The sequence below is a fragment of the Hyperoodon ampullatus genome (assembly GCF_949752795.1).
Source record: "Hyperoodon ampullatus genome assembly, chromosome: 2".
Taxonomy (NCBI): Eukaryota; Metazoa; Chordata; class Mammalia; order Artiodactyla; family Ziphiidae; genus Hyperoodon; species Hyperoodon ampullatus.
In genome coordinates, this window is record NC_136915.1 from 126,828,629 (window position 1) to 126,855,031 (window position 26,403).

General features: G+C 41.6%; 2 protein-coding genes across 3 annotated transcripts in view; one reads left to right on the forward strand and one right to left on the reverse strand.

Moving 5' to 3' along the window:
• AKT3 (AKT serine/threonine kinase 3) overlaps positions 1 to 22,684 on the forward strand; it is a gene marked incomplete at both ends in the record, with an annotated part of 378,522 nt that extends 355,838 nt beyond the window's left edge. The window contains 2 exons of one of the 2 annotated variants that reach the window (XM_079726789.1): positions 10,507 to 10,609; positions 22,641 to 22,684. In XM_079726789.1, coding sequence (XP_079582915.1) covers positions 10,507 to 10,609; positions 22,641 to 22,684 — 147 coding nt within the window. Of the gene's footprint in view, positions 1 to 10,506; positions 10,610 to 17,189; positions 17,276 to 22,640 lie in introns of those variants that run through there. The other variant, XM_079726788.1, reaches the window with a different exon arrangement.
• The window catches only part of SDCCAG8 (SHH signaling and ciliogenesis regulator SDCCAG8), a gene marked incomplete at its 5' end in the record, with an annotated part of 265,292 nt that continues 261,275 nt past the window's right edge, over positions 22,387 to 26,403 (reverse strand). Inside the window, one exon of the mRNA XM_079726777.1 lies at positions 22,387 to 22,663. The remainder of the gene's footprint in view (positions 22,664 to 26,403) is intronic.

A 26,403-nucleotide genomic window follows, 5' to 3' on the forward strand; every position in this document is an offset into this window, starting at 1 on the left:
TTTTCTTAAGTGTACCAATGCTTGATTTGTGGCCCATGATATGATCTATCCTGGAGAATATTCCATGAGCACTTGAGAAGAAAGTATATTCTGTTGTTTTTGGATGGGATGTCCTATAAATATCAGTTAAGTCCGTCTGATCTAATGTGACTTTTTTTTTTTTTTTTTTTTGCGGTACATGGGCCTCTCACTGTTGTGGCCTCTCCCGTTGCGGAGCACAGGCTCCGGACACGCAGGCTCAGCAGCCATGGCTCACGGGCCCAGCCGCTCCGCGGCATGTGGGATCTTCCCGGACCGGGGCACGAACCCACGTCCCCTGCATCGGCAGGCGGACTCTTAACCACTGCACCACCAGGGAAACCCTAATGTGACTTTTAAAGCTTGTGTTTCCTTATTTTCATTTGGGATGATCTACCCATTGGTGAAAATGGGGTGTTAAAATCCTCTACTATTATTGTGTTACTGTCAATTTCCCCTTTATGGCTGTTTGCATTTGCCTTATGTATTTAGGTGCTCCTATGTTGGGTACATAAATATTTACAACTGTTATATCTTCTTCTTGGATTAATCCCTTGATCATTATGTAGTGTCTTTCTTTGTCTCTTGTAATAGTCTTTTCTTTGAAGTCTATTTCATCTGATATGAGTATTGCTACTCCAGCTTCCATTTGATTTCCATTTGCATGGAATATCTTTTTCCATCCCTTCACTTTCAGTCTGTATGTGTCTCTACATCTGGTGTGGGTCTCTTGTAGACAGCATATATATGGGTCTTGTTTTTGAATCCATTCAGCTAATATGTTTGTTTTGGTTGGAGCATTTAATCCATTTACATTTAAGGTAATTATCAATATGTATGTTCCTACTATCATTTTCTTAATTGTTTTGGGTTTGTTATTGTAGGTCTTTTCCTTCTTTTGTGTTTCCTGCCTAGAGAAGTTACTCTAGCATTTGTTGAAAGCTAGTTTGGTGGTGCTGAATTTTCTTAACTTTTGCTTGTCTGTAAATGTTTTAATTTCTCTGTCAAATCTGAATGAGATCCTTGCTGGGTAGTGTAATCTTGGTTGTAGATTTTTCCCTTTCATCACTTTAAATATGTCTTGCCACTCCCTTCTGGCTTGCAGAGTTTCTTCTGAAAGATCAGCTGTTAGCCTTATGGGGATTCCCTTGTATGTTATTTGTTGCTTTTCCTTTGCTGCTTTTAATATTTTTTCTTTGAATTTAATTTTTGATAGTTTGATTAATTTGTGTCTTGGTGTGTTTCTCCTTGGATTTATCCTGTATGGGACTCTCTGTGCTTCCTCGACTTGATTGACTATTTCCTTTCCCATGTTAGAGAAGTTTTCAACTATAATCTCTTCAAATATTTTCTCAGGCACTTTCTTTATCTCTTCTTCTTCTGGGACCCCTGTAATTTGAATGTTGGTGCTTTAATATTGTCCCAGAGACCTCTGAGACTGTCCTCAATTCTTTTCATTCTTTTTCTTTACTCTGCTCTGCAGCAGTTATTTCCACTATTTTATCTTCCAGGTCACTTATCCATTTTTCTGCCTCAGTTATTCTGCTATTGATTCCTTTTAGAGTATTTTTAATTTCATTTATTGTGTTGATTCATCATTGTTTGCTCTTTAGTTCTTCTCAGTCCTTGTTAAACACTTCTTGTATTTTCTCCATTCTATTTCTGAGATTTTGGATCATCTTCACTATCATTACTCTGAATCCTTTTTCAGGTGGACTGACTATTTCGTCTTCATTCGTTTGGTCTGGTGTGTTTTTACCTTGCTCCTTCATCTGCTACATATTTCTCTGTCTTATCATTTTACTTAGTGTGTTTGGGGTCTCCTTTTCACAGGCTGCAGGTTTGTAGTTCCCATTATTTTTGGTGTCTGCCCCCAGTGGGTGAGGTTGGTTCAGTGACTTGTGTAGGCATTCTGGTGGAGGGGACTGGTACCTGTGTTCTGGTGGGTGGGGCTGCATCTTGTGCTTCTGGTGGGCAGGGCTGCATCCGGTGGTGTGTTTTGGGGTGTCTGTGAACTTAGTATGACTTTAGGCAGCCTCTCTGCTAATGGGTGGGATTGTGTTCCTGTCTTCCTAGTTTTTTGGCATGGGGCCTCCTGCACTGGAGCTTGCTGGCCGTTGGTGGAGCTGGGTATTAGTGTTGAGACGAAGATCTCTGGGAGTGCTCTCGCCAATTGATATCATGTGGGGTTGGGAGGTTTCTGGTGGTCCAATGTCCTGGACTTGGCCCTCCCACCTCAGAGGCTCAGGTCTGACACCCGGCCGGAGGACAAAGACCGCGCCAGCCACATGGCTCAGAAGAAAAGGAAGGAAGAAAGAAAAGAAAAAAAAAAAAAAGATGGAACTCTAGGACATGTGGTAAGAGCAAACCTAAACAGACAAAATCACACAAAGAAGCATACACATACACACTCACAAAAAGAGAAAAAGGGGAAAAAATAAAAAAATTCAAAAAGGAACAGAGCAACCAAACCAATTAACAAATCCACCAATGATATTAAACACTAAAAACTAAACTAAGATAAAAATAAAACCAAAAACCAATTAGATGCAGAAAGCAAACCCCAGGTCTACAGTTGCTCCCAAAGTCTACCACCTCAATTTGGGGAACATTCGTTGTCTATTCAGGTATTCCACAGATGCAGGGTTTATCAAGTTGATTGTAGGGATTTAATCCACTCCTCCTGAGGCTGCACAGAGAAATTTCCCTTTCTCTTCTTTGTTCACACAACTCTTGGGGTTCAGCTTTGGTTTTGGCCCCGCCTCTGAGTGTAGGCTGCCCTCAGGAGTCTGCTCCCCGCCCAGATAGGAGAAGGTTAAATCAGCAGCTGATTAGGGCTTTCTTGCTCACTCAGGCCAGGGAGAGGGAGGGGTACGGTAGTCATAATTGGATTGTGGGGCCAGCCTGTGGCGGCAGAGGCTAGCGTGACATTGCAACAGCCTGAGGTGCACTGTGTGTTTTGCAGGGAAAGTTGTCCTTGGATCACAGGACCCTGGCAGTGGAGGGCTGCACAGGCTCCCAGGGGGGTGTGGGAAGTGACCTGTGGTTGCACACAGGATTTTTAGTGGTAGCAGCAGCAGCGTTAGCAGTTCATGCCCGCCTCTGGGGTCTTAGCTGATAGCCGTGGCTCCACCCATCTCTGGAGCTCGTTTAGGCGGTGCTCTGAATGCCCTCTCCTCGCACACCCTGAAACAATGGTCTTTTGCCTCTCCAGCAGATCCAGACTTTTTCCCATACTGTCTTCTGGCTAGCTGTGGTGCACTAGCCCCCTTCAGGCTGTGTTCACACAGCCAACCCCAGTCCTCTCCCTGGGATCTGACCTGTGAAACCCGAGCCTTAGCTCCCAGCCCCCACCCACCCTGGCGGGTGAGCAGACAAGCGTCTCAGGTTGGTGAGTGCTGGTTGACACCGTTCCTTTGTGCAGGAATCTCTCCACTTTGCCCTCTGCACGCCTGTTGCTGCACTCTCCTCCGTGGCTCTGAAGCTTCCCCCCTGCCCACCCCTTGTCTCCACCAGTGAAGGGGCTTCCTAGTGTGTGGAAACTTCCTCCTTCACAGCTCCCTCCCAGAGGTTCCCTATTCTTTTGTCTCTTTGTTTTTCTTTTTTCTTTTGCCCTACCCAGGTATGTGGGGATTTTCTTGCCTTTTGGGAAGTCTGAGGTCTTCTGCCTGCATTCAGTAGGTGTTCTGTAGGAGTTGTTCCACATGTAGATGCATTTTTGATGTATTCCTGGGGAAGAAGGTGATTTGTACGTCTTTACTCCTCTGCCATCTTGAAGGTCTCTTTTAGGGATGCTTTTGACAAGATTTGAAAGACCTTTATACTGAAAACTAAAATAATTGTTGATAGAAGTTAAAAAACAGCCTAAAGCAATGGAAAGATATACTGTGTTCATGATCTAGAAGACTCAATATTTTTAAGATGTTAGTTCTCTCAAAATTGATAGATAAATTCAGCACAACCCTAATCAAGACCCTAGGAGGTTATTCTGTAGAGATTATTAGGTTGATTCCAAAATTCATGTGAAATATAGAGGACTTAAAAGAGCCAGAACAACTTGACAAAAAAATGAAGTTGGAGGGCCTACCTACCTTACTTCAAGACTTATTATTAACTCACAGTAATCAAATCAAGAGAGCTTGTTAATGAATAGATAACATCTTTATTCACCATAAAGTTGGGCAAAGAGATCAATACAACTCAATAGAAAATCTGGAAAGAGACTCACATATATATGGTTAATTGACTTTCAATAAAAGTATAAAGATAGTTCAATTGGTGCTGAAACAATTGGACATCCATGTTAAAAAAATAATTTGCAGTATATATGAAATTAACTCCAAATGTATTATAGTTCTGAACATACAGGAGAAAAATTTTTGTGGTATTAGGTTATGCAGAGATTTCTTAGACAAGGGCAAAGCATGATCCATAGAAAAAAATAATAAATCAGACTTTATCAAAATTAGGAATGTGTATTCTTCAAAAGTCACCGATAAGAGAACAAAGAGAGTAGTCACAAATCACAAATCTGATAAAGGACATGCATACAGAGTGTATAAAGAACTCTCTAAACCTAATGAGAAGGAAAAAGAAGGACAAATATTTGAGAAGACACTTCATCAAAGAAGAAATAAACTTGTGAACAAGGTGATTGATTATTCATTAGGGAAATATAAATTAAAACATAGTGAAATGCCACCACATATTAGAATATAGAATAAAACATATTAGAATAAAACAATGTTGGCAAGACTGTGGAACAACTAGGACTCTTCTTCGCTATTGATAGGAACATGCAGCAATGCAACTACTTTGGGAAAGACTTGGGCATAAAGATTCCTAGCAACTTTATTTGTTATAGCCCCAAACTAGAAGCAACCCAGAAGTCCATGGAGAGGTGAATGGTTAAACAAATTGAGGTACATCTGTATGATGGAATATTACCCAACAGTAAAATGGATGAGCTATTGATACAAGCAATGATGTGGATGAGTGTCAAAATAATCATGCTAAGTGAAAGAAACCAGACGAAGAATACATACTATTTGATTCCAAATATGTAAAAGTCAAGAAAATATAAACAAATCACTCATGGCAGAGAGCAGGTCAGCTGTTGCCTGCAAGGGGATACAGCAGAGGACAGGATTACATAGGGTTATGAGAAAATATCTACAAGCGATGGGTATGTTCATCATCTTGATTTCATGGGTATATACATATGTCAAAACATCAAATTGTATACTCTTTTTGTACACTCTTAAGATATGTGTGCAGTTTATTGTATGTCGATCATAAAACTGTTCTTTAAAAGTACTTACCCTTGTGGAACTTATATTTTACTGAGGAGGAGGTGTAATGACAATAAACATGTATTTTGCATGTGTATATATAGGTGTGTATGTGTCAGATGTTGAAAAGTCTTTTAAAGAAAAAGCAGTGTGAGGATAGAAAGTAATGGGGAGGGCAGCTGTTTGAGAGAGGAGGTCAGGTAAATGTAGTATCATGACATTTTAACAGACTAGTGTAAGCGCCCTGTAATCTTTTGAAAACTGTTTAAAGATTTGTTTCAGTTTTTTTAAAGTTTCAGGTGACCATTCTCTCTCTCATCTAAAAAGATAACAGCTTTCCCCTAACTTGAAGGCAGATTTAAGATTTACATTTCTGCCATCAGAAGGAACCATATGGGAAGGGTGGGCAGAGGTAAGCAAAACCTACTCCACACGCCCAATGGAAGCCCATTTCTGCTCGAAGAATTTCTTGTGGTTAATTTTTTTTTATTGAAAGGATGAGACATATTTTTTGAACATTTGTAGAATGGTGAATCAGAAAGAAAGTCACAACCAGAATCCCAGTCTCCTACTTGCCTGCCAGAGAGGCAGTTATCCCTCAGTTTTCTAAAAGGAAAACGAAATTCTCCAGTCACTATCATCGTTGGTGTTGTGTGCATGTGTATGACGCCGGTGAGGGACTTTAAAAGTCATTGCTCTTGTGGAACTTTTATTTTATTGGGAAGGAGCTGTAATGGTGATGCATGTGTATATGTGTCAGATGTTGAAAAGTCTTGAAGAAAAACAAAGCAGTGTGAGAATGATCTTTTGAATGAATGGAAGAGGGAAGATTTCCATCAGTGGAGTGAACTGCTTGCTTGTTTCCAGTCATCCTAACAGAGCAGATAGAAACGTGTTCTGGTACCTTAGCAGCCATTACAGCTCATGAGTGGCACCTGAATTTGTTTCAGTTCCAAAAATAGTGATTGCTAATGATAGAGACTTTAGAATATCTGTGTACTGGGGGCATAGACAAAGAATGTTAAAAAGAAAAGAAATTTAAAATGCTTTGTAACATGTGCTGCAAACTGAAATGTGGTCCTTTATTTCGAAAAAATGCTTTTAATTCTGCTCATCCCTTGGCTTTCTAAAACATAGTCTGAAAATCCTAAAGATGCCACCAGAAAACTACTAGAGCTAATCAATGGATTTGGTAAAGTAGCAGGATACAAAATTAATGTACAGAAATCTCTTGTATTCCTATAACTAACAACGAAAAAATCTGAAAAAGAAACTAAGGAAACACTGCCATTTACCATTGCAACAAAAAGAATAAAATACCTAAGAATAAACCTACCTAAGGAGACAAAAGACCTGTATGCAGAAAACTATGTGACACTGATGAAAGAAATTAAAGACAGTACAAACAGATGGAGAGATATACCGTGTTTTTGGATTGGAAGAATCGACATTGTGAAAATGACTGTACTACCCAAAGCAATCTAAAGATTCAATGCAATCCCTATCAAATACCAATGGCATTTTCCACAGAACTAGAACAAGAAATTTTACAGTTTATTTGGAAACAAAGTCCCTGAATAGCCAAAGCAATCTTCAGAAAGAAAAACAGAGCTGGAGGAATCAGGCTCTCTGACTTCAGACTATACTACAAAGTTACAGTAATCAAGACAGTATGGTACTGGCACAAAAACAGAAATATAGATCAGTGGAACAGGATAGAAAGCCCAGAGATAAACCCACGCACATATGGTCACCTTATCTTTGACAAAAAAGGCAAGAATATACAATGGAGAAAAGACAGCTTCTTCAATAAGTGGTGCTGGGAAAACTGAACAGCTACATGTAAACGAATGAAATCAGAACACTCCCTAACACCATACACAAAAATAAACTCATAATGGATTAGACACCTAATTGTAAGCCTGGACACTATAAAACTCTTAGAGGAAAACATAGGAAGAACACTCTTTGACATAAATCACAGCAAGATCTTTTTTGATCCACCTCCTAGAGTAATGAAAATAAAAACAAAAATAAACAAATGGGACCTAATGAAACTTCAAAGCTTTTGAACAGCAAAGGAAACCATAAACAAGATGAAAAGACAACCCTCAGAATGGGAGAAAATATTTGCAAATGAAGCAAGTGACAAAGGATTAATCTCCAAAATATACAAGCAGTTCATGCAGCTCAATATCAAAAAAACAAACAACCCAATCCAAAAATGGGCAGAAGACCTAAGTAGACATTCCTCCAAAGAAGATATACAGATTGCCCACAAACACATGAAAAGATGCTCAACATCACTAATCATTAGAGAAATGCAAGTCAAAATCACAGTGAGGTATCACCTCACACCAGTCAGACTGGCCATCATCAAAAAATCTACCAACAATAAGTGCTGGAGAGGGTGTGGAGAAAAGGGAACCCTCTTGCACTGTTGGTGGGAATGTAAATTGATACAGCCACTATGGAGGTTCCTTAAAAAACTAAAAATAGAACTACCATATGACCCAGCAATCCCACTACTGGGCATATACCCTGAGAAAACCATAATTCAAAAAGAGTCATGTACCACAATGTTCATGGCAGCTCTGTTTACAATAGCCAGGACATGGAAGCAACCTGAATGTCCTTCGACAGATGAATGGATAAAGAAGATGTGGCACATGTATACAGTGGAATATTAGTCAGTCATAAAAAGGAACAAAATTGAGTTATCTGTAGTGAGGTGGATGGACCTAGAGTCTATCATACAGAGTGAGGTAAGTCAGAAAGTGAAAAACAAATACCGTATGCTAATGCATACATGTGGAATCTAAAAAAAACGGTACTGATGAACCTAGTGGCAGGGCAGGAATAAAGAGACAGACGTAGAGAACTTACTTGAGGACACGGAGGGAATTGGAAGCTGGGATGAAGTGAGAGGGTAGCACTGACATATATACACTACCAAATGTAAAATGGATGGCTAGTGGGAAGCTGCTGCATAGCACAGGGAGATCAGCTTGATGCTTTGTGATGAGGGTGGGAAGGAGGCTCAAAAGGGAAGGGATATGGGGGTATATGTATACATATAGCTGATTCACTTTGTTGTACAGCAGAAACTAACACAACATTGTAAAGCAATTATATTCGAATAAAGATGTAAAAAAATAAATAAAATAGCATGAATTAAAAAAACACATTGGAGGATAATGCAAAGATTTTTGTCTCATTTAACATAAATTTGGTGACAGTAACAGTGGAAAATGCATTGAATGATGCCAGTTGTGTATTGGTTTCTGTAAAATTTTTATAAAGTATACTAATTTCTGTCACTCTGTTTTCCATTTTTCTATCTGAATGGTATTCATCAGAGCACATACTCTGACTCCACGCCCTGAGTCTGGGCTTCCTATGTTAAAAAGAAACCTGTAGGCTCTCACCTGTGAGGCTGGAGCCCTGAGAATCAGGACCCCCCTCCTGGTTCCAGTCCCTCCCAGCCAACAGAGGTAGTGGAAGTGGAGGCTCACATGGCTCAGGCTTCTGTCATCTCCAGCACCCCAAGACTTTCCCCCACCCCATGCCTGCTGCTGGTCAGAGATGAATGAGTCCAGTTCTCTCAACCCTGGAGCAGTTACTCTTAATCTTTGGGGTTATGGTTCCTTTTGAGGAACGGGATAAAATCTATGGACAGGGCTTCCCTGGTGGCGCAGTGGTTGAGAATCCACCTGCCAATGCAGGGGACATGGGTTCGTGCCCCGTTCCGGGAAGATCCCACATGCTGCAGAGCGGCTGGGCCCATGAGCCATGGCCGCTGAGCCTGCGCGTCCGGAGCCTGTCCTCTGCAACGGGAGAGGCCACAACAGTGAGAGGCCCACGTACCGCAAAAACAAACAAATCTATGGACAAAACGTTTGCACGTCACTTCGGGGGCTGCCAAGAACCCCTGTTCCAGAGGGTTTCAAGTAAGCAGAGTTATATTTCTTTGCCACCAAGTATAGAGGCAGAACTCAATCTGTGATGTACGTAACAACTGTGTAGGTAACAACTATGTTATCAAATTGTGCTTTTAATAATAACCTGTTCAACTAGGCACCAGGAAGTGCTAGAGAAAGCTAGCAAGGTTGCGCTTTTCCCGCCCTAGGAAGAGCCTACATTCTGTTTCAGCCCAAATCCATTGGTTTTGTATGTATTTTACTAGGAAAAAATATTAGGACAGACTTTTCAGTATCCTCTTCCCACCCTATTTTTTGTTTTCTCCTTTTTTTTTTTAACATCTGTATTAGAGTATAATTGCTTTACAATGGTGTGTTTCTGCTTTATAACAAAGTGAATCAGCTACACATATATCCCCATATCTCCTCCCTCTTGCGTCTCCCTCCCACCTTCCCTATCCCACCCCTCTAGGTGGTCACAAAGCACCGAGCTGATCTCCCTGTGCTATGCAGCTGCTTCCCCCTAGCTAGCTATTTTACGGTTGGTAGTGTATATATGTCCATGCCACTCTCACTTCGTCGCAGCTTCCCCTTCCCCCTCCGCATATCCTCAAGTCCATTCTCTATTTCTGCGTCTTTATTCCTGTCCTTCCCCTAGGTTCTTCAAAACCATTTTTTTTTTTTTTTTAGGTTCCATATATATGTGTTAGCACACAGTATTTGTTTTTCTCTTTCTGACTTACTTCACTCTGTATGACAGTCTCTAGGTCCATCCATCTCACTACAAATAACTCAATTTCATTTCTTTTTATGGCTGAGGAATATTCCATTGTATATATGTGCCACATCTTCTTTATCCATTCATCTGTCGATGGACACTTAGGTGGTTCCTTAAAAAACTAAAAATAGAACTACCATATGACCCAGTAATCCCACTACTGGGCATATACCCTGAGAAAACTATAATTCAAAAAGAGTCAAGTACCACAATGTTCATTGCAGCTCTATTTACAATAGCCAGGACATGGAAGCACCCTGTTCTTTGGTTCTCAATTATTCTGTTTCACATAATCCTTCAAATATAATATAGAACAACCAGGTACCTAATGTTCTGTGTTTAGTCTTGACTGTGAAGCCAAATACCACATTTACCTTACACAGTCACTGAGCAGTCTAGCCTCTTGCACTATTCATTTAGTATTTGCTCTCTAATTTTATCCTAGAAATGAATTTTCCTAAACTGAAGTCTGTTAACAGTACTCTTTTGCTTCTTACAGCTTGTACCTCCTTTTAAGCCTCAAGTAACATCTGAGACAGACACCAGATACTTTGATGAAGAATTTACAGCTCAGACTATTACAATAACACCACCTGAAAAGTGTAAGTAAATCTAGAAGGAAATTGATTATGTTCTAATACAATTGAAGAAAACAGCCATTTTTTTTAACTGGTTATTTTCAAGGTCAAATTCCACAGTGCCTTATTCTGTTCCATTTAAGAACATGGGGTTTTCAGTGTGGAAATATCTAAATACCGGTAGCTAAGAGAAAAGATTTTTTGAGTAAAAAAAAAATTATATATGGAAAAGTTGTAGAGTTGAGAATTATGGACCAAATTATAGACTAACTAGCCCTTCCTTACTATTCTCTAATAGATTATTTTGACATCAGCTGAAAGGATTCTGAAATGAAGACCTCCCACGTTTCCCACTGCTCATTCAGACACCACCTTCTAAATTTTGCTAATTCTGGTCTCCTGCTTACTTAGTAGTTTTTAAATTCACTTTAAATGGAATCACTCTTTTTTACTTAGCTGTGTCTTAAGCAATAATATCTGTGAAGTCATAATTTGGTTTGCTAGTAATTTTTGATATTATAAATTAAATTACATATCTATTAAAGCTATACTTTCATGCACCACTTAAAATCATTCCACATGTACTAGTGTGTGCTCAACACTTTGGTGAGACCTTTTACTTAAAGGGAAGAAAAGGTTGTTATATAATTTATAAACATTCTCATATGCTGACAGAAGTCTGTATTCTGTCATCATTAGTTAAGGAGCAAGGATAAAATTGAGTTTCAAGGACACATTTGGCTACAAGATTTCTTCCATCACACAGCTTTTGGCTCACAGTAACATCATTTTAGTTTTTTTCTCCTTTGCTTTTTTATTATACCCTTTCCTACATTCCTTCTCCTCTCTTTCCTTTTTAAAAGGCAGATTAGTTGATGGTGCTAATTTACACTGAGTATCCATGAGACGGAAGATTAAAGTGCTGTTTCAACTGTGGATGTAGTCAATTGATTACAGCATTGAAAGGCAAACTAGGAGTCATCTAGGCCAAGCGTTTTTAACCTGAGACCCAGGGCCTGACAAAAAGAGGGACTGTGAACACTGTGAAATGAAAAATATAATTATGTGTGCATATGCACTTTTCTTTCTTTAGACTTGCAAGAGGTTAAGAGCCTCTTAACTTTCATTTTATAAGGGAAGAAATTAAAACCCAGAGAGAAGCTGAGCTTCCCTAAGTCCCGCAGTTAGTGTTAGCTGTAGTCACGAGCAGCAGTTACAGCCTGGCCGACGATGCCCAGGTCAAGCTGTGAGAGGGCAGTATGTTGAAGCACTGCTCATGGTTTGTCACCAGCAGTGGGTGAGGGCTTCACTGCTAGAATCAGAATCTCTGAGAGTTGAAGATGACGTTAGAAAGCCTGTGGAGTTGTGGGCAATCAGCTAAGGACCGTCTGAGTAGGAGCAGTGGACGTAGCCTTGGCATGGTTTCCCCTGGCCCAGCGCGGGCTGTGGTGATACAGTTGTCTGAAATTCTGGGCAACACCACTGAGTTGTTGGACTGGCCTAGGAGTACTTCCCACCATAGAGCCTCATCGTTTGGATATAACCTTAACTGTAATCAGACCACATCGTTCCCCTGCTTCAAACCTCCCAGGGGCCCCACTGCTGCCCTCTAAATCCAACTGCTCACACTGGCTGCACAGCTCTGTCAGATCTGGTCCCATCCTCCCCTCAGACCTCATCCTGTCCATCTTCTCCACAGTCCCTGGGTTCCATCCCCACCTTGAACACACTGTGCCTCACTGTGCCTTGGGACTGTGTGTTTACTCTTCTCTGCCTAGAATTCTCTCTTCCCAGACATATGCAAAGAATAAATTCTTACTTGTCCTTCAGATCTCTTTAAACGTCACTTTATCAGAAAGCTTTCTTTAGCCTCCCGACCTTAAAAGCAATGCAGTCCATCAGACCCCATCACCACCCACCCCCGCCAATTCTCTACCTTGACACCTTTACTTGCTGGTATCCTTCTGGTTAATTTGTCTCTTTGTTTACTGTCTGTTTCTCCAGCTTGAATGCAGTAGCTCTGAGAAGAAGGATTTGGTTTGTCTTATTCACTGCTAACCCCAGCTCTGAGTTAGGTACCTGGCTCAGCATAGGTATTCAATGAATATGTGTTAAATGAGTAAATAAACGGATTATGGCGAGGCCTGGTTGTCTCAGGGCCAGAAGGAGGCCCAACCCTCTCCAGACAGTGCTGTTGCCCTTCACAGCCCAGAATCTGTGTTTGGCTTACCTCCTCACGTGACTTCACAGGGAGCTTTGGGAAGTTAAATAGAGCTTTTGGTGTTTGTGGATTCTAATTCTTAGAACAAACTAAATGTGCTATTTTGAAAGTCATAGAAATAGGTAGGCTGTGTAAATAAATGCAAAGCTATGAGTGCATTTTTTTATATCTTTATTGGAGTATAATTGCTTTACAATGGTGTGTTAGTTTCTGCTTTATAACAAAGTGAATCAGTTATACATATACATATGCTCCCATATCTCCTCCCTCTTGTGTCTCCCTCCCTCCCACCCTCCCTATCCCACCCCTCTAGGTGGTCACAAAGCTCCGAGCTGATCTCCCTGTGCTATGCGGCTGCTTCCCACTAGCTATCTATTTTACGTTTGGTAGTGTCTATATGTCCATGCCACTCTCTCTCTTTGTCACAGCTTACCCTTCCCCCTCCCCATATCCTCAAGTCCATTCTCTAGTAGGTCTGTGTCTTTATTCCTGTCTTACCCCTAGGTTCTTCATGACATTTTTTTTCCCTTAAATTCCATATATATGTGTTAGCATACGGTATTTGTCTTTCTCTTTCTGACTTACTTCACTCTGTATGACAGACTCTAGGTCTATCCACCTCATTACAAATAGCTCAATTTCGTTTCTTTTTATGGCTGAGGAATATTCCATTGTATATATGTGCCACATCTTTACATGAGTGCATATTTTACTCCAAAAAGTTAAAAGTAAAATCCCAGTGTAGAAGAGAATGATGGGATTGCAGAAAGCCCTGGACTTAGACCTTGCTTTGTGTCCTGGCTCTGCTCCTCACTAGCTCTGGAATGTGACAGGTCAAAGGGGAGTACAGGGCTGATAATCTCCAGGAGCCCCATCTTTCCCCTGTGTGTGCCTGAGAATCCATCTCTTTAGGAAGGGCACCCAGAGTTCTCTATAGGTTTAAATAACCCTATTTTTAATTTTATTTAAGCATCAGGTTAACCAATCCACAGTGTTCTTTGTTCTGTGTCCCACTATGTGAAGGGTGATGGTAGGTAAATACCTAGCAAAAAAGAGTGGACATGGGGATGGGGATGGGGGAGAGACTACTAAAATATGCTGCTAGCAGTGAGGAGTGGCCCTGCCCTGATGCTGGGCCCTAAGTGGCCCCAAAACGTGCATCTAGCAAGCATCATCTAGACTGACAGCGTGTACCGCAGTCTAGAGGCAGGAGGACCCTGTGACCTGCCAACTTATTTTCCAATTCAGGGTTTCTAGAGAGAAAAATCAGGGGAAAGAGCTCAGCAGGTGGGCTGAGGCCCAGGTGTGGACACCAGCAGCCTGTCCTTTGCGGCTCCCAGCACCAGGCCGCAGGGCTGGGCTCCTGCCTTAGGGAGTAGCCTCAGTAATTGTGGACTGCAGCACCTGGGTTCTTCCAGGGCATAAGGACAGTGTTTTTTCTTGGATGATCCCTGGTTATATCCTAAATTCCCTTAAGAGGCAGATCGAAGGAAAATCTGTGAAGCCTTGAACTGTGATTACATTTAACATAATCTTTTCTTCTTGCAGCTTTGAATAGTGTTGCTGGTGAGAGACCACTGCAGCTCTCAAGCTGCTAAAAGCACAGAAGTTTTGTTCATAAAAACCCACAGTAGGACCATTAAGTTAGCGATTGTCTTCCCACTTGCCACCTTGCTTTTATAAAACAGAATGGAGTTATTTTTTAGAACAAATCAGCAGTTAGAAAGACAAATGTTCCTTTTTTACAAACAGCTGCAGTAACATGCCAGATTTTCCTCACTGGTGTTAATTAATTGAACAGATTTTGGAATGTGTCATCTTGCATTATATCCATTAATGGTCCTCTGCCTTCCTCTTAGAGAAAAAGAGGATTTGTTTGAGCTCCTAGTAGCTTTTGCTGCCATATAATTACTTTGGTTAAATGTTCTAAGGAAGTTAGGCAACTAATGCTGCCTGGATCCAGGGATTCAGATGTAGAATGTAGGGTTGATCACCCTGTTTTCTTTTCCCGGATGTGTGCTATTTGGGTTTTTTTGCATAGTTCATGTCCATCATCATCACTGTTCACTCTGAACCTTCCTTCAGTGCAGGAACGTATTTATATACGTTGACTGGGTGTGAAGGCCTGGCTGGGGCAGCCGGCTGTCCTGTCAGCTGTCACTTGCATCCAGCTCTCCTCCTTCCACAGCCCCGCTGGCCTGCGCAGCACTGAGGGCCCAGGGGAAAGCCTCATTCCTGCCCCAGCACCTTCCCAACTCACAGCTCCTCTTGGGGCCACGATCAGAGACTTGCCCCTCACTACTGCCAAGCTCAAAAGAACAGGAGGGAGATGGAGTGAGAGGGTGATATAATTGACTTTAAAGAAGATCCAGATGCGGGGCCCTCACATGGTCATCAACAAGATTTAGATTTACATTTGGAAATGGGATTAATTTGTTACTAAAGTGACAGAGTGAAGATTCTCTTTTAACTTTCAGCTGACAGTGCAGCCTCATAGCAATAATACTCCTTGGAAAGGAAATTCAACCCCTCCTCCTGTCAAGAGCCAGGCTGCCCTGGGCTTCAGGCCTCCCTGCTCTGGTGCAAGGCCTGGTTGCAGCCCAGCGAGCTGGACAAGCCCTTCTCTGGCAGACAACACCAGGCTTGCCACATGTGCTGTCTGTTCGCTGTGCAGAAACACACCCAGCAAAACGAAGCTGCTAGCGGGGAAAACTATTCCTTTGAAATGTGATTGGCACGTGTCAGAGTCTGAACATTAAGATTTCAGCTGCTTTTCCCCTAGAGACTTTTTATAGAGTTTTACAGAGGTTTTATATGCCATCCACAGCTCCTACCATCTTTAGTATATCTGAAAATTCTGTGGAAGGTGTTTGACCTAAAAGATGGTTTGCTTGGTACCTAACTGGTATTTTATAAGGAGGCAGAGATTTCCCCAAATCACAGTACTATCTGGAAATGAGGACTATAGTTTAAAAGGTCTGTTTGCAGGAGGGAGGTTTACACAGAGCAGGGAGCCTCAGATGCTACTTGTGAGACTGAGTCCAACACCTAATACAGTGATACTTTCTGGTACATTCAAGGCTACAAAGTTTGCTTAGCAACTTGATCCCATTTCTAGAATCTTCTATTAAAAATAGAATACTGAAAAGAACAGTGAGAAAAGAGCATGAATGTTTGTTATTCTTCAGAGGCATGCAAAGCATCATCCTTTTTGTGTAACAGGGTCAGTGCCCGTGATGCAGTGGGGTCTGGCCTGTATTCCTTCTCCTATTACATGAAATTGATGCTCCCTGGAGAGGTTGGAAAATTAAAAGAATTGGTAATGTACTTCCTATGTGAATTTGAGGAAGTGGAATTATTTTTCTTGAAGAAGGTTGGGTATTTGAAAGACCCTCGCTTATTTCCTGTAGCACAGCATACAGCCAAAGGCACTGCAAGTGGAGTGGGGGGTTTAGTGGGGTGAGCTCTGAGGACACAGGGAGGGACTTTGCGCAGAGCCCGGAACAGATGCACAGGGAACGTTGTGGACTGAGCGACTGAATTCATGACACACATAAAGGAAGAGCATTCTGACACTGCAAGATTTTAATCATCAGAATAGTTATGGGAAGAGGTTGGGTGATCCTTCGTAACCTTTCGAATGCAAGAAAACAGGGAAGAGGAAAGGGAGGAGCAGCTTAAATGGAAGTTGTCTCTTTCCATGTCTTTCAAGTCTCCCAATTTGTTTCCTGATGAACTAATACTTAGATGCTGGCCTCTTTCCTTCTCTTTCCTTGACTTATTCTCTTTATTCTACTTTAAAGTTTTATCACAGGAAAATTAGGAACAGTAAGTTAAGGCAGATATTAGATGTAGAATAAAGAATGTAAAATCTTAAACATGTAATCAAGGGCTCAAATGAAATGGAATCCTAATAAGCTTTATTCTGCAATCACACCTAAAGCACCATGAAGAAGAAATACAAGCATATGGAGACAGATTGATACTGGATTCTAGGCAGATACTTTGGGTGCCTTAGGATTCTTTGACTTTGTAACTTTGACATGCATGTTTTCAGGAAAGTAAAGGTTATTGAAGATCATTTGTTCCTTTTTATTTTTAAAAATCTTGTCTTCTGCAATAGTTTTTCACAGTTTGAGCCTTGAAATGTTAGTGTCTTGAAGGAGATGATTTGATAGTATTATTTCTTCATAGGTCATGTGTTTGAAAGTGAGAAAGTTTTTGAAATAAGTGTATCCATCCTATGTTTTATTGATAAACACAAGTTTCTGGGAGCTATTGCCTCCGTTAATCTTTATTACGTTAGGGGTTAGAACTATATAGACTGGAGATTATGTTGCAAAAAATTACTGTAAAATTAAAATAGCTGTTTCCTGCCCACAGATGATGAGGACGGTATGGACTGCATGGACAATGAGAGGCGGCCGCACTTCCCTCAGTTTTCCTACTCTGCAAGCGGACGAGAATAAGTCTCTTCTGCTACTTCACTGTCATCTTAGATTTATTACTGAAAATGATTCCTGGACATCACAGCAGTCCTAGCTCTTACAAATGCAGGAGCACCTTCAGACATCCCAGACCAGTCCAAGGTCTTCACCCCTCGCCGCCTTTCACCCACATGAGAACACACATATATGCAGACATACTCGACTTTTGTTTTTGCATGAAATTGTATCTCAGTCTAAGGTCTCATGCTGTTGCTGCTACTGTCTTACTATTATAGCAACTTTAAGAGGTAATTTTACAATCTTTGGAAGTCATGAGCCCACCATTGTTCATTTGTGCACCAACTGTCATCTTTTGATCTTTTAATTTTTGTTTTTCCCTAACAGTGAAGGCTAAATGATTCTAGGTACATTTTTTAACTTTCTAGACGATAAATCAAAAACTAACTAGACTAAGAAGATTTAGTTTGTAATTCAGAACAAGCAATTGTGGAAGCGTGGTGATGTGCATATGCAAAATTTTAGTAAAGCATATATCAGATCAGTGCGTAAAATAGGTATGTATCAGTAAGATCCTACTGGAATTCATTAGGAAGCATTTGAGAGAAGGAATGAACAACTATTAAGATAGATATATACATTTATAAATTTAAATTCTTATTCGATACTGCAGAGGAAGCCTGGTATTACATGTGGATGTCCAGATTTCACAGGCAGTTGTTGGCAAAGGAACATTGTTCGACCAAGGAAGGAAGCATATGCACAGCAGAGTAGGTCACTTAAAGGGTCTATGATATGATTTGCACCAGAGAGCGTTTTATTTCCCCTGTGCTTGGAAACCTTTTTCCCTTCTTGATATTATCACCTCTGATGGCTGAAGAATGTAGACAGGTGTAATGATCCTGCTTTTCACCAAAATTTGTACACCAAGGTAAACAGGTGTTTGCCTTATTTGTTTTAATTTTTTACTTTCAGTTCTACGTGAATTAGCTTTTTCTCGGATGTTAAAACTTTGAATGTCCTTTTATGATTTTGTTTATGTTGCAGTAGTATTTATTTTTTAGTGATGAGAATTGTATGTCATGTTAGCAAATGCAGCTCCAACTTAACATAAAACAGACTTACTGCAGTTTCTTTTGACCCATGTGCAAGGAATGTACACGCCAATGAGAATCATGCACTTTTTCTCCTATGTAAAAATAATTTTGATGAGGCTCTGAAATTGTACATATAGATTAGAATTTGGCTTTAGGAGAAGAGATGCTGTCATTTAACCCCTTGGTGCTAAAAATGAGAAATCCCCAACTATCCATGCCAAGGGGTTGAAACAAATGGATGTTATATTTGCTCTTTTGAGAATTGAAATATTATGACGGCCTGGCAACATAATGTAATGAAGAAAATTGAGACCTGGATGATAAGAAATGAACTTTACTTGGCAAAATGAACACATCTCAAGTATTTACGAAGTGGGCAGTAAAGGATAAGGGCCTGGTGTGTTTATTCTGATCATGGTACATTTATCACTGAATTAAGCCATCAGGGAAAAAACAAAACAAAAAAGAACACCTCCAACTTTTCTTTTTCTGTATATACTCATGTCCTCAAATTCCGACATTTCTCACTGAAAGGGGACATGTATGCAAACCTCATCTTTCTCTTTCATTAATGATGATCTTCAGATTAAACCCTTTGGTGCTAGGAGCTGACATTTTCCAAAGCAGCCTATGAAGTCCAGGGGGCTCCTGACTTCTTGGAGCCATCGTGGAGATGTATTTTAGTTAAACTATCCGACAGCTCCCAAATGGAAGACTACAGCATGATGTAGTGTTATGATTGCATTGTATGAAAGAGCAAGTGACTTTCTAAGTAGGATGAATCATATTCATATGCAGATGTCTTAGCCTCTTGACGCTGGAAGTGTGGGTTTACAGATATGAAACCACTGCTGGCAGTGGGTGGACCACTGGGACTGACAGGGGGTTAAAGGGCATTTTACTAAGGCAGCTAAGACATATTCAGACATAGATTTTATTCTAATTTTTCATATTTCTACCTGAGTGAAGTTCATCCTTAGTACTGAGTAGGAGTCCATTCTTACTTACACATAGAGCTCAACTTTTTTTTTTTCACTTGGAATCATGTTGAATGTTTCACTTTGACAAGAAAGTAGACTAGAAGGTATGTCCTGTAAGTTGTCTTGCATCCATTATATAAAAAAGAAACAGGTGAGAGGAAGAGAGGAAAGCTGAGACTGGCTGGTGTTCAGAGCATTCATTTCTTCAGGGGGAAAGTACACCATACACTAAGCACACAGATAGTTTTGGGGTTTTATTTTCCCCCCCAAATCTTAAGGTGATTTCCATGACTTTGGCCAAGGACACTTCCTAAGGATTAACGACAGCGTTGACTGTGCCTCAGGCCGGCCACTCTGCACAGCTGGCTCTCCGTCCCCAGCTGGTGCCCGGGGCTTAGTAGTCCCGTATCCCCTCCGAGATTCCGTTAGCGTCACACAGGGTGTGTTGTTGGCTTTGATTTTAAGAATCCCTTACTTTCACTCCCTGATCTCAGTCAGCTGGCATGGAAAAACAATAGAAAAACAGAAATGTGTGTAGAAGGAGATTCTAAAACTTCCCTCATGTCTGCCCATAGCTGAAGTTTCGGATTCTGGTGGACAGAAAGGCCTGGCCCTGGAGTCACTCTGTCAGAATAGCAGAAGTTCAGGCTTTGCAGACTCCTTCCTGTACTAACTTCCTTGAAGTCTGCCTCTTGCCATGATGCAGCCATCTTGGAGGAAATTGGCCGTCTCTGCTTGGATCTTTGGCAGGGCTGCTCACAGCTTTGCTTTCCACACTAACTACATAGCATTATTCCAGTGTTTTCCATTTCCCATACCTGATTTCCAGCTTCTTAAAGCTGACTGTTCTTGCAAGGGCCACTTGCTTCTCTTAGAGTACAAAGTAAGGGCCTTCCTTACTAACTGCAGGGTCTTTCTATTACACCTCAGCGTACACACTTTGCTGCTACTGTTTGTACTGTGTCTACAGTAGAATTCCCTTATCTTGCTCCTGGTACTGCATTACAGGCAAGCATGAAATGTAAAGTATTTATTTAAATAAGAAGAAAACCTCTAAATTGGTAATTGAATTACCTCCCCGTAGCTTTATAGTTTGTGACATTTCTTGACCTTGCTAGTTCTTTCATTAGATCCGCGCAAGATCTAGTCATCTGGTTAAGGATTTTAAGCAGACGCAACTATGAACCCAAGAAACTGTATTACTCTTACTGTTGGTCATACTAAAACTGTTTATTTCCTTAAGTATATGACCCACAAGGATGTGAAATAACTACAAGAAACTGTTTTTGTACACTGTACATCCTTAGTATTTTTACACGTATATGATAGGGATGCACATTATTTTCCTTCGTACAGACAGCTTAAATAAAGCACTATGTCAATCTGCTACTTCTCTGTTTATTGTTGTTGGATGTGGTTCCGTAATCTCAGAAAACTAAATATTATTCTTTTCTAAAAAAAAGATTAATAGCGTCACCTGGTATTAACCCATTCTATATAAAGTGTGACAGGAAAGTATGTAAATTTCTTGTAGCTCAAAACACACACAGGATTTATTTTATTACTTCAATAAAATGGCAGTAATGCAACTATACAAACTTTGATGAAGGGCTGCTTCCAAAGGGGGGATGCTGACTTCCCAACAATGGGTTTAGGAGAGATCTGTGAAGCTGGAGATAGAATAGGTATTTTTTGAGATTTGTTAAGCCCCTAACAGTCCTCACACCAGGTGGTTTGGACCCAGAATTCTTAAGGAATGTAGCTCATCAGTAATGATGTCTTCCTGATAACGTGTTGCGCTGCATACTTCCTTTCTTAAGAGTATATTTTTAAAACGTCATGGCAAACTAACCAACTGAAACGTGGGTAATAGATGGGTAGGATGGTTGGACTACAGTCTGATTTACCTAGGGTCATTTTTCTGATTTTACCTCATAAACCTATATACTATTGTAGAAACTTGGCTTTGCTCCTGTGACTAAGCCAGATAGAGGAACGGCTTTGGGACCAAAGTTGGTCAAGCATGTTGTGTGTATGTCACACAGCCAAACTGGAGGGCATTCTTACATGTGCTCTTCTCTCAAAACCACTGGGGTTGACAGATCCAGGAGGCTAACATAAAGTGACCTCTATAATTCTTTAAAGGTGCTATTTTTAGAATATTGTGTAATTTATTTCCTGTTCCTGAAACAGAATTAGGGACAATTAATATATCTTATGTGACAACCTTTATGTCTAGCACACTTGATGAAATCAAAAAACTTCTGAATCTGAATAGAAGTTCTATTCTTTCAGGCTTGAACCTTGTCCATGCTCAAGAGACTCAATGGTCTGAGCGGGTGTATCATCCCACCGCCTCCAGAGCCTAATCCACATCCTTCTGAGAGGCCATGATGAGGAGGAGGATGTGATGTGATGTGATGATGATGACAGATCTGTGCCAGGGAGAACAGCCTGAGGTCAGGGACTTGTCGTTAGTGTTCCATTGTCATCCTCAAGGACAACACTTTCAGCGCCCATTTTTATTACTTTAAAGCACTTGAGGGCTTAATTGTGTATAGTAGAAATACTATGTTAAACTAAAATGATGATCTGTGTACAGATGTTTGATAGAAGTAAATTTTGTAATTTCACTGAGTACATTTTTAGCCTCCTCTCAATTACTGCATATTGAAGAAGAAACATGACACCACCAAGCCAAAGATGCTTTTTGTCTGTTTTTGTTGTTAACAGAGTGGAGAGGATAATGCCTAGTGCTTCCTGGTGTCTTCTGATTGTGCACAAATTAGCAGGATGATAAATAATGGAGTCTTATGGGATGTTGATTAAAAGCAAATAAAGTTGAAGGATAATATATATAGATCTCTCCAAGAGGGAAAGAAACATGAATGGCAGGAAAAAAGGTTTGGTCCTTAATACCCTTTAGCCTAGTTAAAATATGTGCCTTTTTTTGGTGTGTTTTTTTCATCACTACAAGATAAAAAGGAAACATTTCAAGTCTTCAAAAAATTCATTTATTGAAATTCACATGTGTAACAAAGCATACAAATGAGCAGATATAAAAACATAATAACTTCGAGCCTTTTCTGAAAACATACACCAGGAGGTCTCCTCATCTAGTGTCAGACTTCAGCTCCAGCCCATCCATCCTGCAGGGACCGCTTGGCAATGAATGTGGCGGTGATGACGCAGCCCGCTGCAGTCTAAGGTGGGGTCCACTGGGAAGGTCGCGGTGCATTGTGGCATATTACGTATAAATCAGATGAATGTAAATATCTCTTTGTAAATCATTTATTTCACTGTTTCATCCAGGTCAGCAATCAGATTGTGGCATGCTGGGTAAATGGAAAAAATGATAATAAAAAGTAAGTTTAAATAGATCATGTTCTTCAATGTGATTTGTCTTCTCACTGGTTTAGTTACCTCTTTCTAAGTTTTTGTAGAAAGTTCTTACAAAAAAATATAGAAATTGTACGTAACCAACTGTATGAAAAGTTTGTAGGAATATAAGGTGAACTCTTTTAATGCTTTAAATGTGAAAACAAGCTATATTCCAGACCTCTGCGTGTCTCTTAAATAAGTGTGGTCTGATGACAGGACACAGCTAAAGAGCCACCTCTTCCCCCATGGACAGGAGAAAGGAGACACTGATTCGTGCCAGAATCTGTTTACTGAAAATTGCTCAGACATTACAGTGAGTAAAACTGGACAAAAAAACAGGATGTGGATAGATCAAGTGTCCCTAAGAAATTCCTGGTGAAATGATAACAAGCTAACACCTCCAAATGTTTAGATGCAGACAATGTGTTTTAACATATATAAAGGCATTTTTCACATGGAAACCACCTACCACATGCTGCAAGAGGGAATTTAGTGTATGTCCTCTCCTAGTTTTAAACAGGAATAAATGTTTCAAAACTAGCTCATGAAAATTGGGTTGAGGGAGTTGCAAGTTAGGAAAGTACTGCTGCCTGCTCTAGCAGATGTGGCTGTTCAAATTAGTTTAACCCACGTCAGGAAGTGGTGTCAGAAACCACTGGAAATAGTTACATTGCACAGGACATTTCTCGAGTACCTACTGTGTACTGTGTGGGAAGATGACTAAGACACGGTCTTTGCCCTCCAGGAGTGTGAAGTCACTAGGATGGTAGGGACTAGATAGAGGGCTAGGATGATAACTACCAAATCCCAGTTTTCACTTCAAGCGATGAATTGGAATGTAATGCAGGGACAGGGGCCCCATCTGGTCTCTGTTTGGCTGAGTGAGAATCATCTTCAAGAGAAACAAGTGGGCTCTGCACTCCCCAACAGAGATTTCCTGAATTAGAGAGGGCTCTTGTCTACCCAAGTTAAGCCACGATTACTTGTGGAGGATTTCCAAGACAGGACAACGAGCGATCAGCGTTTCCAAGATCAGAGTTTGCACAAGAAAAATATGAAAATTAGCCTGTTATCTTTTTTAAAAAATGAGAAAACGTTTACATTTCAAGTAGATTTCCCAGTGTATGTGAGACACTCATGACTTTTTAGTGAGCAATTCTGTGGGTTTCGACACAAGGCAATGAGAGTATCGTGTGCAGCCCCTGCTCTCAGACAGTGGGGGGCCCCGGACATGGTGAGGAAGTGAGTGGTGTCTGTGTGCATCTCTTTGGGGGTTTGGGAGGTGGATGGATCCTCTTTCGTGGTGCCCATGGGGCTCCTGGAGCACCATAAGGAAGCCAGGGAGCCCCAGGGCCCTGCCACTGCAGAAAGGGCGCCCCCTGTCCTCAGAGGCTGCCGCCAGATCCATTTGCCCATCAAACACAGGATCTCCAAATAATTTGCCTTCTGGTCCTGACTGAACTGATCCAGTGAATGACTGGCTTGAATGACCCTCCTGTCCCACAGACAGGCAGGCTGCCTGCCCACCAGGTGCTCTGGAAGTGGTGGCTTACTTTCTAACTTTAGAGATTCAAGGACGTCTTTGAATACGAGAATAAGCATAAACTGCAATAGGCACGTTTTCAAAAAAAAAAAAATTTAACTGAATTTGAGGTAGAAAAGACACATACCTGTAACATGCACAACACATAACAGTAAAGACCTGAAGTAGAAGGGAAATGTATTGTGGGAATTTTTTAAAACCAAGCTCCAGGAAACGGGCAGTTCTCACGAGTCTTCGCGGTTCCCACCAGGAACTGCCCGTCGCCTGGCCCATTCCCTGCTGGCACTTGCCCAGGGCTCAGCCCACATTTCTCTCCCGGGCTCCATCGGTTTTCTCTTTCATTTGGTTTTGGTGCAAAGCCCTGCATTCCTCCTCACTTTCATATCACAGTACTTGCTGTTCACTGCCCGACCCGTCGTGAGCATTCAGCAAATGTGACTGAATGAGTCATGTACCCTGTTATGTCACTGTCTTCCTGCTAAATAGCTCTCGGTGTCACCCTTGGATGTCTGGATGTTTAGTAAAGAATGTTTCTAGGTTCTTCCCCTTAGGCAGGGAGCATGTCCAGAGAGACAGAATCTTTAGTTACTGCCAAAATCTGGCTCGTCTGCCATCACTTCTTAGGGACATTAGCCATGCCTATTTCCAGAAAGCTGGTTCACTGCCCACACCGCTGTGGACACCGTGAGGTCGGGCTGTAAGGGAGACGAGGGTGTGTGTGCCGATGGGACACAGCTAGTGTGAACCGTGGCTTGAGCCCTCAGCCACCATGTTCCCATCCCTGGACCATCACACTTGTCCCCAAGGCCCCTTGCTGTGGCCCCCCTGGGTGGTGTGGCCACATCTGCAGTTGTCGGTGGCTGCCCTCCAGATTGAGGAGGGCTGACAGCACCCTGGCAGCTGCTCTTCTGAAGTGCTGTCCACAGATGATATAAATGCTCCCCAACTGCAAGCCCACTATCAGTGACCCGTTTTCTTTGTTCTCATTTTAAACCCTAACAGAGCCTTCCCTCCACAAACCCTGACTTGTGTGTATAATTTGTTTCCGAAGTTTAAATTCAAAGTTTAAAAAACGAGTCTCTCTGGGTGACCTGAATTGTTCCCCAAGCAACCACACTGCGAGGTCCAGCCGAACCTTCTCTGCAGCTTTGTTCCCAAGCCTACAGCCCGGCAGGGACGTCACGGCACCAGCTAGACCCTACGCATACGGATGCTCACAGTTCAGACTGCCCCGTGTTTCCACCATGTGTCTCTTCTCTGTGCATCTCCACCCGGCCTCTTAGCAGCCCCTCCCAATGGAATATCCCTCCTTCTTGCTCTTTCCCTTGCTCATTTGTACATTTTCCGTCTCTGTGTGGCCAGGTTAAAAAAAAAAAAAAAAAAAAAAAAAAGGACCTGCTCCTCATGCCTCTGGCAGAAAAGCATCTACTTTTAACTCAAGAAAGTAGGTAGAATCCTTCCCCCAACCTCTATCTGGGGCATTTCAAAGCTTGGCCTCAGCTGACAGAGCTCCAGGGAAGCCCCCAGTACCCTGCTCCATGTGTCCCCACTTTGGGAGCCAGGCCACTGCTCTGCGGCTTTCTCAGCTGGGGCCCAGCTCCAGGCTGCTGCCTTGGGAGATACGGGCCTCCCTCCCCCTTCCATGCAGTCCATGGCCCAGAGAATGAATACCAGTCTCTCTGGAAGTTCATTTCCCTGCCCATTCATTTCCCAGTTCTAGTCACTCCACTCCTTTGGGCCTGATTTTTCCATCTGTGCAAAATGGATACGAAATGATTTCTCCAAGTGGTCCTTTGAAGCCTTCAGCGAGCACAGTGCTACCCTGCTGGACGGTCATCTCTTCTGGGCCCTGGTAATGCAGAGAGCTCCGTTTTAAAAGGAAGCTGGCTCTATTACCATTTTTTTAAACCAGAAACTGAGCAATGTGGAAGCGAAAAACTTACCTGAGGTGGTCCAGAACTGAGATTTGAACCCAGGCAGTTTGACCTCAAAATCCAGGCTCTTTTTAATGCTATTCCAACCAGCTTAGTGAAAGAGCAACCACGTTTGATATTTCTGGGACTAAGTAGGAATCAAATATATCAGGCAACCAGGAATAAATCAGCCATGTCACCTATGGGTGGTCACCAATTTGTCCTCACCAGTCTCCTG